This window comes from Glycine max, chromosome 7 (genome assembly GCF_000004515.6).
Source record: "Glycine max cultivar Williams 82 chromosome 7, Glycine_max_v4.0, whole genome shotgun sequence".
NCBI lineage: Eukaryota > Viridiplantae > Streptophyta > Magnoliopsida > Fabales > Fabaceae > Glycine > Glycine max.
Window position 1 is genome coordinate 42,883,385 of NC_038243.2, and position 13,797 is coordinate 42,897,181.

General features: G+C 32.8%; 2 protein-coding genes across 3 annotated transcripts; one reads left to right on the forward strand and one right to left on the reverse strand.

The window, feature by feature from the left end:
* Positions 1–2,227: 2,227 nt before the first annotated feature.
* Positions 2,228–3,113, forward strand: LOC100778375 (uncharacterized). Its single transcript, XM_003529515.5, has one exon. The coding sequence runs from the start codon at positions 2,602–2,604 to the stop codon at positions 2,965–2,967; it is 366 nt and encodes a 121-aa protein (XP_003529563.1). The 5' UTR covers positions 2,228–2,601; the 3' UTR covers positions 2,968–3,113.
* Positions 3,114–5,445: 2,332 nt separating this feature from the next.
* Positions 5,446–13,426, reverse strand: LOC100778915 (kinesin-like protein KIN-13A). 2 transcript variants are annotated; one of them, XM_003529516.5, is made up of 13 exons: positions 13,108–13,426; positions 12,761–13,026; positions 11,623–11,844; positions 10,471–10,659; positions 9,926–10,030; positions 9,675–9,752; positions 9,391–9,472; positions 8,894–9,056; positions 7,715–8,047; positions 6,799–7,017; positions 6,097–6,688; positions 5,944–6,009; positions 5,446–5,863 (listed from the first exon to the last, which is right to left on the reverse strand). In XM_003529516.5, the coding sequence occupies exons 2-13, from the start codon at positions 12,971–12,973 to the stop codon at positions 5,681–5,683; spliced, it is 2,445 nt and encodes an 814-aa protein (XP_003529564.1). In that variant the 5' UTR covers positions 12,974–13,026; positions 13,108–13,426; the 3' UTR covers positions 5,446–5,680. The 2 variants fall into 2 exon arrangements, with proteins under 2 accessions (XP_003529564.1, XP_006584023.1); XM_006583960.4 differs by having other exon boundaries at positions 12,761–13,013; positions 13,108–13,419.
* Positions 13,427–13,797: the final 371 nt, after the last annotated feature.

Sequence of the window (13,797 nt, forward strand, 5' to 3'; positions counted from 1 at the left end):
CTAAGGGAGTGGAAGAAGTGTTGAATGTTAATGGCTGGATATATACCACCGGACACTAGACAGTGGTGGTATGTGGCGAGTATACCATATCTGGTTGTAGCATTAAATATTTTCAGATGCATTGTTTCATTCCTAGTAGCAAGAATATCTTACACCCCCAAAAATGCAAGTTAATATATTATATTTATTAACCTTTTAGTTCGTGCATTACATATTTAGTTTATATAATTAAATTTTATAATTAATATCTATTTTAATATATAAATTACATTATTATTAAAATTTATAACAAATAAATATATTTAAATATATAAAAGTTATAAAATATATTTAAAAATTTGAATTATAATATATAAAATTGTCAAATATATTATGAAATTCATTTAATATTTTTTAAGTTATTAATTCAAAGTGAAAAGTTGGGTAGATTGCTTAAAATAATAGAAATGGGCGACATTACAAAAAGTAAGTTGGAGTATTATAATTTCCAACTTATAAGAGTTTCTTTATTGAAGTTAGCTTTATAGATGAGTTGCTTATAAAGTGTTGCTATTTGAACTCCCATCGATGTTCGTTAGCTTTTGTTCAATCACCATCTTATTTTTAACAAAGACTTTTAATTGAAAAACGTTTAGTTAAAAATCTCAGTTTTGTTATTAATATGGAGTACTTTGTAGTTTGTACGTAGTTTTCAAATCCACACTTCATGATTTATAAACAGACTTGGTAGATCAAAGTGATTTAATAGAGCTTTAATTGTGTGTATTAAGCGCAACAATTATTTGGTTAAAAGGAGACACAAATATAATGGATCTCAAGAGGTTTAATTTTATATGTTGATTAATCCTCTAACATTATTAATTTTTTTATTTATAAATATTAGTGGTTAAAATATTAATTTTCGATAGCAGGAAGGATCAAACTCCCAACATACCTCTCCTTCCTTTCCCTCTTAATCATCAAATCCAACTTATATCTCCTCTAAGGATATTAATTATAGAGTTTTTATGGTGCCCAAAAATTATGAGAGTTTTGATACCGTTGTTTTTTTTAACTAATAAAATTGTCATGTTATTTATCTTCTCATTAATTAGATAATTTTTTATTTTTTCAAATAAGTTTTTAAAAAAAATCTAAAGTTACAACTATTTTAATTTAAAAACCTGATTAAATATAAATTAGAATGATTGCTACGCTCAAGAAAAATAGAATTGTGATTCTGTATCAATATTAATACACCGAAGGAGATTAGGGTTCATACTTTTAAACTTAAGTTTAATAAAAGTTTCATATTTATAATAGTTGTAATTTTAATTTTACAAAACTAATCAAGGACTAATTGAAAAAAAATATTTAATTAATGAGAGAACATATGGCATGATAATTTTGTTGATTAAAAAAAAAAACAGTATCAAAATCTTCACAATTTTTAGAGGTACCATAGAAATTCTCATTAATTGTAACATGAGTTGGTTGTTAAAAGTGTAGAAAGAAAACGGTTATCCCATGATATGTTAAGGGAAAAAAACAGAATTAACTCAAATGATAATTGTAAAAGCATACACGATAAATGGTTTTACCCAGTCTTAATTACTCAATTAATACCTAAGTGTTAAGAGGTTTTTCTAGAGAAGAGTGTTAATGAAGCAAGACTTTAGATAACTTTAAAATGATTTAAACTTTAATATGTAAGAAAAGAAAATAAACGTTGCTTACCTATAAAAAAAATAAAAAAATACATGCATCTAAAGGCGCAAGGGCCAAGCCTAGTATACGTTCCATGACCTGGTTCTAAAGGCGAAGCTCCCTTCGGCCCAATTTCTAAAACCCTCACGTTTTTATTTCCTTATTTCTTAGAAGAGGATTACTTTATTTTATTAATAATCGTGTTAACAGTTTTTATATGCTATTCAATCATATATTAAGATTGGTATTTTTTATGATAATTATTTTAAAATTTATATTTGTATACTTTTTAATTAATTGATAATGCAAAAATTTTAATACTAACAGTACATATAAAGTAATGGACAAAAAAAAAAACAGTGAATATGAAGTAAACTCCCCTTAAAAATACTAACATCTCATTTTCTAAAATTATTCTTTTGAGCATATTTTTTAATTGCTAAAAAACTCCTCTTAAAAAACTAATTTAAAACATTACATAATATGGAACAAAGGAAGTAAAACATAGATAGAATGTTATAAAAAATTTAGTATTGTTCTTCATTAAATACTTTAAGGTTTTAATTTTTTATTTATAATCTTTATAAGGAATAAAATTAAAAAAAAAAGACATACTCACAGAAACTAAAAATAAATAAAATATCTTATAAAAACGGACTTACAGATATTAAAATACAGAAACTAAAAATATATTAAAGTGATATTTGAATAAAGTTTTGTCAAGTGTGAAATTGGTAATTCTCGTGTTTCCCATTGGTCTGTCTTGGAAGCACATGGCAGGAAAGAGTAAGAAAAAAATAGAAACACGGGTCCCGAAGCATCCAACACATAGTATTTTAAAGAGCAAAAGAAAACTCAGAAATCCAAGCTTTGTTAGTGTCCCAGAAGAGAAAGAGAAAGAGAAAGCAGAGAGTGATGATACCAGAGAGACAACAAGGTGGAGGTGCGCCACACGGGATCCTCCTGGCTCTGGTGGTGGCAATCGTGCTCATAGTGCCCTTCTTCCTTGGGGATCAGGGCCAGGCCATAACGCAGGCATTATCGGACCTGCTAAGCCCATTCGGCCTACTCCTTCTGCCCATCCTTCTCCTTCTCACCATTCAGTTCCTCTCCTCCGATCGGGGCTCCTTCGTCTCCGCCCTCTTCTCCACCGGCGAACCCGACACCATCCACCGCCTCAGCGGCTCCCCCTTCGGCGTCGCACTCTTCCTCATCCTCATTCTCTTCCTCTTGTTCAACCGCCGCCTCTCCATCTTCGGCGGCGACGATTCCGATGACTGAAACCTTCTGGATCTGCCTCTCCTTTCTCGTTACCTTTTCTTTTCACACGTTCGTTGTACATCTACCTTTTTTTTTTTTTTTAATTGCTTTTTTTCTTGCTGTTACATTTGAATTTCTGTTGAGTAAATAATAGTATTATTATTATATTTGTGGCACTGCTGGGGTTTCTTTTAAGATTGAAATGCGTGTTATTTGGAAAATAAAATTGAATTAGGGAAGGTAGAAGAAGTGTTGAGAAGATTTGAATTTGGACTTGAGATGTCGGTGCCATGACTTTCTGCTTAGTGCTTTGAAATGGTACTTTGCACGACGCGTGGGCACTGTGGTCCCCTTACTTCACATAAGTAATGTTATTTCTAAATTTTTATTTTACGTGTATCAGTCTATTTATGTATAAATGGGGAACTAGTAGTATTTACTTTCTATTTTAATTTTTTCACCCCCCTTGTTGATAACAAAAGACAGGTCACTGCTTGTGTAGGAATTAGAAACAAAAGATTATTTACTTTTTATTTTTATCTTTTTAATAGCATCTATAATGGCATAACATAATTATAGTTAAGAATTTCAACAATTTTATCAAATTCATGATTATTTATTTAAAGAATAACATTACCTATCAATCATATCACACTTTATTTATTGCTTCATTAGTGATCTACTTAAAATGTTGATCAAAATGAAATGAAGTAAAAAAAATAAAAATATATTCATTTTGATTCCGAAAGTGTAAAATAGTCACGAACAAGTTGATGGAAAGAGCATAGGAATGTGATTTTCTTTCACCCGATTTTCTGAGGCAGCCAATTTTCTAAACAAAACAAATTGTGAACAAGCAGCTTTAAGCTTTCAATTTTGTGACACAGAAAAATATATGACTGGCTCCAACGATAGATAAACAAAAAAGGGTCCAGGCTATCAGGAGAGAATATTTCGGCTTGTCTCACTTCCACATTTTTTCACGATTGGCACTTAAGATCTCCTTAACTGTAGATCCTAGACGTTGGAACGTGGAGACAAATCCTACTTAATTTAATAATTCAAGAGGATTTGTATTTTTTAAAATAAAGAGAACAATAAAGAAACAAATATTGAATAAAATATAATTATTTCGATACCCATTGATTTCTCCTGTGAATTTTTTTTACTTGTCACCTAATCAGAAATTGATATGTACACTAGGTTTGTTATTTTTAAAAATAATTACATCAAAAGTCACTATTGGCCTTAATACATTATTTTCAACAATCGGATTTTCGGCGAGACAAGATCAAAGGATCTATACGTAAATGTGCATGCAACTCTAACTCTCCCGTAACCTCTTAATAAGTTTAAAATCTTTTGCAACATTTTTGATGATTTTGTTGAATATACGTTTCCGTTTTAAGCGGAAGAATATAATTGTAAACTAGCCGACATCTAATTTTCAATCCTTGTTAATTTCCTTCTGCTTTGGTTATGAAAAAGAAACATATTGATTCGAAGATATGGGATGTGTGCTGTAGCGTCACATGAAGTAGTATCAAGTTATACAAGTGTCAAGTGACAATGTGAATCTTGCTCATACAAAGATCCACAAAAGACGCTGACAAGTGTCTCCTTCTCATCTCATCATGTGATTGTATCGTGAAGGTGGAAATGGTTACTGCGTTTACAATGCTCGTACTAAGTTGACAGTATGAACAAGAATGTGACGGGATGAAGCAGAGACAAGATATGAGAGAATGGGTGTTTCTTGTGCCAATTTTTTTGTAATTTATCAACATTGTAAAATAAATCAGATTGCAAGTAAATTGGTTTCCGCCGTGGATATAAAATTCTCCCTGGTTTACGGCTCAAAACACCTAAGATAGCTAGTGTCTGTCAGGTTATGCAAAGATTAGAGATGGTCATAATTTGCAGTCAAAAAGAGATGCTCATTATTCAAAAACATTCAGTGTCAAGTGTCAACGTATATTTCAGCAATCAAGGATGAAGCAATTAGCCATCACCAAGTTTCCGTAAAGCAACATCTTGTACTAAATGAAACCGAGTTAAACTAAATATGTTAACATTATACCAAATTTACATGAGTTCAATTAAATGCACTCACAGAATAACAGTTTACAAGTTTAGGTCCGTATTTTCTTAACAATTTCTTTCCAACACTCTCCTAAATGGTAAAAATCATATTTAAGTCTAAATTTGTAAGTTTCATCCTTCATTTGATAAATTTTATTCTCAGACTAGTAAAACTCATTCTATTTCTCAAACTGGTAAAACTCAAATGTTAACTAATAAAATGTGGAAAAAGAGTATTACAAAGTATATTATTAAACATTATAATTTTATACTTTTCTGTCTACAATATTCTTAAATTTAAAATAGTCAAATTATACGATACGATAAGTGATAACATGCAACTAAAAGAATTACACTTTTAAAATTTAATTATTATAGTTAGGCTTTGTAATAATATGGCAATAAAAGACTAAGATGGCGGAATAAAAAATAATTTACACTTAAATCCAATTTGCAAGGGCATTAAGGTGGACACAATATCACACGAGGGACAAATATACATTTGAGTAAATTTAATTTGAATACCCAACAAAAGATCCTTTTTTTTTTTTAATAAAATGAACAAAAGCCTTTAAAACTATATTGCTAACAAACACGGAGATATTACATCAAGAACATACACATCATCACTGAACAAGAGAAATGGAGCCTCTCAACGGGGCACTCTTTTTCTACTTAGTATCTCTTGTTCTTTTAGTCGATGTTGGAATCTTGCAAGGCGTGCTTGGAGACTAACGAGACTAGCTGCTTTGCGAGAAAGCACGAAACTCAACTGGGTTACGTAGTTGTCAATAAGACTTCCTGGCTGGTCCACTTCTGCCAGTAGTTTCATTTCCTAATAACAGAAAGCAACACAAGATGAGCTCCAACAAACTAGTCTACAAGAAGAATGTTTTAGTTATTGGTTTAACTCACTTCACGAACAATCTCCATTGTGTCTTCAATTTCCTTCCTATGAGCAGCAATTAGTGCTTCTTCCTCCTGCAGAAGTACAAATTAAACAGATACTCAAAAGCATTACAATCAACTTTTAAACTGGGACAAGGGAAATCCAAAAATTTGACAAACCTCAAGTATTGCACTGATATTCACATCAGAAGAGGATTCTGTTTCAGACTGCCCCGATCCAGTGGTAATGCTATAATTTCCTGTGCTCTGCTGCTTGGAGCTTGCAGTGGAATGATCAGAACCATTGGCATCCCGTTTTACCCAATTTACAGATCTTTCAGATTTCTCCTCCTTAGTCCCTTTTCTGCGTGGGGGAGACACCCTTTGCACTTTCTCATTTGTAACATCTATGGAATAAGAGTTCATCTTTTGACTGGTAGAATCACCACCGTAAGAATTCTTTACTTCAAACCTTTCCCTGTCTATTGGGGCAGAAGTTGAGCTTTTTTCCTCTCGCCCATTGAATGGATAACTAGAAGAAAAACTTGATTGTTTGTCAACATCAGCAGCGGAGCTGTACAAAGAACTTTCCTTTTCGACAACTTTCCTGCCCATGTCCATTGTTTTTACCTCTTGACATTGACCATTAAAATCATCTGCACCAACACTAGCTGGAAGTGAAGATGTGGATGAAACCTCTTTAATTGCTGGTGGTACTGGATTTGTGGCCTGGTCCTTTCTAGGATTTCCACTCTTGGATAGACTTTTAACTCTGTTCACATTATTAGGAAGAAATGGTTAATATCTGAAAATATGCATGCGCATGGAAAAAGTGCACCCAGTTATGAATATATCTCAAGTTTGCAATAGGAAAACACATACCGGTCTGCATATCTCAAGGTATTAAGTGTGTGTTCACATGACCCAGCATTTGGGGATATACAAGAGATCATAACAGTTTTCGAATTTCCAACAAAGGAGTCACGGAGCACTTCTGTAAGCTTGCTTCCACGAAAAGGAATATGGATCTGATCATTGTCCAAAGCACGAATGCATTCCTTCAAAGCCAAAAGGCTCTTATTGATTTCAGCACCTTCAATCCTGTAGTAATGATACATTAAGTGCCAAAACGAAGATATTGGTTACTACTATAAGACACAAAGCAGGAATGGAAGGCACTCAACAAGCAATGATCAATCAAACCATGTTTGAAACAGTTATATGAAAATAACATCATACTAGAAGTTAGACAACAATAAACAAACAAACACAATTGGAAATTTCACATTTATTTACAGATTAGGGGTCCATAATCCACTTGCCCATCCTATCTGTCGATGGACAAATCCCACTAATCAGTCGATGCATAAATCCATAAAACTTAATGGATTGAATCAACAATTATTACTAGATGATTTATAGACCATCCATCTTTTTTTAAACCAACGGGTCAAGATATTGGATCATGATTGTCATAGGATCAAATTTTGAAAACAATCCTTGTGAGGAGAGAACTTTTTTTGTTGACAAGTAAAGAAAAAAGAATATGATCTTAAATACATGATTGGATATCCATCCATGAGGACCATGAAAAAATATTAATGGATAGGTTAGATGGATTCTTATTATAAATGAGTCATGAGTAGAGTAATTTCTTAATAAATTTTTAACATATCATAAATGGACTAATGGTTTATATTTTTACAATCATTAAATCCACTGCAAAATTTATCCAAAACGTCCATTTTACCTTTGCCAACTAGAATGGTTTACAGGTCAAGAAAGGAGTTGAGGTTACCTTGTCTGACGATCATTGTCAGTAGTATCAGCACCTCTTTCGCTTCCAGCAAGATCAATAAAAGAAATCTTCCCCACAACCTTCCCACTTTTTGCCTCATTTACATCATTATTTTTCCGCCTGCTCTCTTTTACCTCATTGTGCCTCTTTACAACCAGTTGTAAGATAGCATGTGACCTGGAGGACTCCTCATTCGCACCGGTTGACCCTGTACTTCTTGCTGCATTCCCCTTTTCAATGAATTCTTTGACAATCTGTACATCAGAAACTTCAAATTCTTGCAGTCCTACAATACACACTTGCTGCCGTCCATCTTCTCTCATGCAGAGTTTTCTGTTCACAGCACACGAACACAGCCACTTAGCAATCTGTATTAACAAGTTGTGCATTCAAGCGAGAATATAACATGCAAGTTGAAGGCACTGAGTAAACTAGACATAAAATTAATATTAATTTGGACAGATTGATATGTACAATCCACGAAAGCCCCAAAAAATAAATAAATCAAAATCATTCTTGATATAGAATGAAGTTTATGTTGCTTAGGAAAATTCTAAAGCAAATATTCTTGACTGTTGAGATTTGATACAAATTTTATTATTTAATAATTTAAACTCAATTCAGTAGCATCTGTGATTATGCTGTCCACAAGTTATGTTTTTAGTGGACTGTGTAATACTGTGATACAAACTGCTTGATGCAAACATTAAGAGTGATTGTTTCAGGTTTTGCAAAATTATTCCTGGGAACATGCAGTTAGGAAAAGAATAGTTACAAGCTTCAAAAAATTCCCAAGCATAATTGATTCCCAGGAATGAATAATCTTCATACTCTGCCTAGTCTTAAATTCCCATGATGAGAGGTGGGAATGAAACATTCCCATAGGAATGTTGGAAGTTATCATATATTCCAACCAATGATTTCCATTCCAACTAATGATTTCTTCTATCATTCAAATTTGAAAAACATAACTTGGAATATTAAATCCCAAGCAAACATGCTTTTAGTTTACCAAGGAACAGCATTACTGGAAAGTAATTACATATCTTGAAAAAAACTCAACCTAAAAACGCAATATTCTAGTTAAGGTCCATATCACAAATACAAAGCATTCATACCATAGGTAAATTAACGCCTGAAGGACAATTACATCAACACACACAAGAAAGAAATACCTACTTTCTGTCACTAAGAAGATCAAAAAGTTTTCCACCATATATCTCAAAGTAGCTAAGCCACAATTTAAATCTCTGATTTCGATATACTGGTCGATGCAACTGTCTAACAAGGTCTTCTGCAGCTCTGAGCGGCAATGGTTGCATTGTGTATGTTTTGCCACTTCCTTAAAGTAAAACACTATTAGCATCACAATAACAAATGAAAGTGATGGAGTGAAAATATGGGGATAAAGGAGTAGCTGTGGAACATTACGAACAAGCTTTATATGATGCCACCTATTAAATTCATTGAAAAGGGAATCCCCATGCCATTATGCTCAGCTACTAACACAATCAAGAACCATTCACAACTAGTTACACACACACACACAAATAAAAAGTCATACATAGAGAATATTATATTGAATAAAGAAAAAGGTTTGGAAAGTAAATTGGATAGTGCTTATTCATAATGTTTGGTACAATTATGATATGAACAAGGAAGAATAATTTGCTTACCTGTCTGACCATAAGCAAAACAAGTAGCTTTAGTTTTCTCAAAAATTGTAGGAATAATTGGTTCTACAGTAACTCGATATACCTGTTATTGCAAAGCAGCAACCATGCCTTAGATTAACAACTCAAGAGTCAAGACCAAGACAAAGGCAAGCAATCACTTTCATAAATACCAACAACAACAAACAAGCCAAATATTGGCGTCATAACTACTGAAGAAAAAAGGTTAATTTAATTTAAATAAGAAACAGCATAAAAATTCAATCTTTGATAAGGAGCAACCTTACTTCATCATTGGTAACATTCTCGTCAAGAACAGCATCAAAACAAAACTCATGTTTCTCCACATAAGCTGTCAAATCAACCTTTTCATGACAGAACCAACAATTAGATCTTTGAACAGTGAGTAAAAACGAGAATAGAAAAATAAAATAGAATTCAATACTGAGTCATAAACAATTCAACCTTTGAACTAATATAGTTATAAATGGTAAATCAATAATTGTAGTGTATCAATGTATCACTCTACAAAACAAACCTTTAGTTTGGGTTCATGGACCGTCAAATATGCATTGTCATATACAGTTACAATATCATCTTCCTTCTTAGCAAGCTCCTTCTTATTTAAAGGTCTTTTGCGTACCTAGGACATGCATTGAAAAACAATTGTTTAAAAAATTAGCAACGATAACTATAAATTTCCCTTAAATGTTACTGAATCCAGAATTAAAATTACATGTTAATTTAAGAATGAAAAGGTACAAAATGCTTTATTGCATTAATATGTAGCAATTATTAATGAAAATGCATTTCACTCATAAGTTTCTTTTCCAAATGATGATTTTTAGTAAATTCTTCTGCTAGTTTGGTAAAAATGATGATAACAAAGAGAAGTGGTTGTGCTGTTACTTACTGGCATACTAAAATATCAAAAGAACATATGATGGAAAACAAAAGTCCAATACGTGCTTACTACAAGTACAACCTCAGCACAGGAAAACCATATCTTTCTACATGTTTCAAAGTGCAAGCATGAAGCTATTCATATATGCATGTCACTTATCTCTATAAATATTGACATACCACAACTTTAATCTTAGCAACATTATTTTCTCTTGTATTGTCTTTTTCATTTGTAGGTAAGAAAAGTGACGCATCAGAATCTGCTTCTCCTCTTTCCTGCTTTCTGTTAATTGGATTGAAGTCATCTTCAAAACCTCTACTGCCTCCAGGCATAAAGGGTGATGGCTCAAATGGTTCTGAAATAACATGCTGAAAAGAGGAATGAAATCAGAGACAATAAAACATATGCATGTACAGATACTTTTACTGCAAAAGCAAAAGAAAATTAAGGAAAATGCAACAATATATGGGATCAATGGGAGTAAACATGCACAATAGAAAAGTAACAAAATTCAAACAGAATTGCTAAAGGCTAAAGGTTAAAGGTTCAAACCATAGTTATTAGAATCTCTTCTGATTCACAAGTTGAATTCTACGATTCTGACTACCTATCAATTTGTATCATCAATTCAACCATCCATTATTTTAATTTAACTTTTCTTTAACCAATTCTCATGGGAAAAAAAATTCAAAATCATATAAGCTTAAAGTGTTGAATGAAAAGGAATTGAAGGTGCACTTTTGAAGTTATCCTATTTGATTACTATGCTACTTTATTTGCCACCCTCTCATTCAAAATGCTTGAATATTTCTATGTTTCCACTCTTCTAAAATAAAGGCTTCACAAACTAAGATATAACTAATAATTAGTTTTATAAGACTTATGGTTACATTGTTTATCTGTTTCAAGGTTAAAATTATTGCATTGAACACTATATATCATCTATCATCTATATGATATATTTGAAGCAATTTTTCATTGTCTCTGAATCTTAAAATTCAACTCAAATTATGATTTACGATTCAAAAATTAGAATCTCGATTTGATAACCTTGGTTCAGATATTCAAACCCATAATTATTGTCTAAATAGCTGCTTATATAGCCAAAATTCTTCACCGTCATCAAAACAAACAGTTGCACAAGATGGTATAAAAAATTGCTTAGCTTTTCATGAAAATTAGTAGTGATGTTGGGTTAATTTTCTCAGATAAATGGAAGACAACTTTGCATGTGGAACATATTATCTCTGTAAAATGTGTAGAAAAGGAATCAAACTGCAATCTGCTGGTTTAATTGAATGAACAGGAAACCACCATATAGTGAATTTTACCTCAGACAAAAGCTCTGTATCATCCATGGCATGAAGATCCAAAAGCCCAGCCCCAAAATCTCCCCTGAAGTCTGGAGAATAAAACCCATCTGATACAGCCACTCCACCTAAATTTTGGGAAGTGGGCGTATATGGCTCAGAACCAGATTCCCCATTAAAATTGAGGTTTCTCATTAACTTAAAAAGCCTCTGTTTTTCTTCTGCGGACTGTGCTCCATAACCCTAAGGCAATATCATGTTCATCTAAGTCATCTCATAGACATATAAGCAATGAGACAGAAAAATAAACAAAATTTAGCACGCTCAAGTTCAACCAATCCTAACACAACAACCAATGTAAGATTCTAAAAAATATTGAAAAAGTATTATTATCTAGGGGTGTTCAAATCCAAACCAATCCAAAATAAAAACTGAAAACCGCTAAAAAAACCAGAAACCAAACCAAACCGATTCTTTTTGGATTTGTTTGGATGATTTTTTTTCTCAAACTGATAGGTTTGGTTTGGATTGCAGTTTGTGTTTTTGAAACTAAACCAAACCGCAACACTTATATTAACACTTATATTACTTTCGTGTTATGTCTTTTATGTGCATATCACTTGAGTTTCATAGTATTTTTTAGTGTTATGCATATGAAACTTATCCAGCGTATACCATTTTCTTTTCTAGAATACTTTTTTAAGATGTTTTATATGTTTGGTTCGGGTGACTTTTTGATGAATAACCAAACCAAACCACGAACACCCCTATTATTATCCCTCAAAATAAAGGACTGCTCAAACTTGAAATAGTAAAATAGTCAAGTGTTGCAAAATTTAAACAAACACATTTATCCAAAATGGAAAAAATGCATTATGAATTTATGATACACAAAATAAATTAAACAGCCTTTCTCTAGCAAACGCAAATAACTTCAGCAAGCAAGAATACAGGGAAAATAGCAGGACTTCAAACGAACAAATTCCCACACGATATACAGCATGAAGATAAAGAAATTGCAGGAGAGGAAAAAAATAAAAAGAGACAGTATCAATAAGTTGATAATTCACAATTCCTTAAGAAAGCGAGCAATTAACAATTAACAAATAATTTAGAAACGAGAACCTAACAGAGTTGTTACCTAGAGAAGAGAGAATACCTGCATAAGAAGGTTGGGGAGGAGACGTTGATCGATGGCAGTGGAAGCCAATGGAGAGGCCAGATGCTGCAAGCCGGCGGATTGTAACCAGCGCGCCATGACGGCATCGCCGGCATCGGTGGCCGGCCCTGCCGCATAGTGCAGGGATCCGGCGCCGGCGTGGTCATACAGAGCAGTGGCGGCGGCATTGCTCTGCTGCATCTGGCCACCCATGTGGCGCTGCGACCGTCTTTGGGGCGCCAATTTTCAAGATCTGTTTACACACGCTTTGCACAAACACCCAAGTTGGAATTCGAATTCGAAAACCGTTACATGACAATAGGCAGAATAAAACGAGGAATACTTACGATGGGGAGAGAATTCGAAACCGAAGAAGAACATGAAAGAGCGGAGTGAGAGGACGGAATCCAAATCGGCGAGCCCTGGGATTCGCGTGGAAGGAGTTATTGAGGAATCAATGAGTGCAGGGAGCGAGGGAGCGGAGGATCGAGATCTGCGGTGCAAAATGGTGATTGGCAATGGCGGATAGCGATTCAGATCTGAAAGTGGTGGAAAATACAAAAACGATGGTAGAGCGTTGCTTGTAATTTTCTCTTGCTTTGGTGTGTGAGTGAAGGGAAGAAGATAGGCGTCGATGATGATATACTTCCAGAAACACAAAGGCATACGTCAATGGAAAATTTTTACGGATAATAATAATCAAATAGTAAAATATTATATATTATTTTCAAATATTATTAAAACCGCTAAATCAAATCTTTTCACAAAGACTTAATATTCTCCTCCTGTCTTAAAAAAAACACTCCTGTTTTTTTTTATCTTAATTTCCACTGAACAAAAAAAATGTTTTAAAGATTAAATATTTAAAAATTAAAAAAATTAAAATTAAATCTGTTTGATAATATTATATTTTTATTTATTTTATTTTTAAGTTAAAAAAAATTAGGTAATGTTATTGGTCTTAGGATTTCAAATAGAGAAGGGAAAACTTAAAATTAATTTGTTTAAAAATGATGTTTTTTTCATTTTTAAAAATT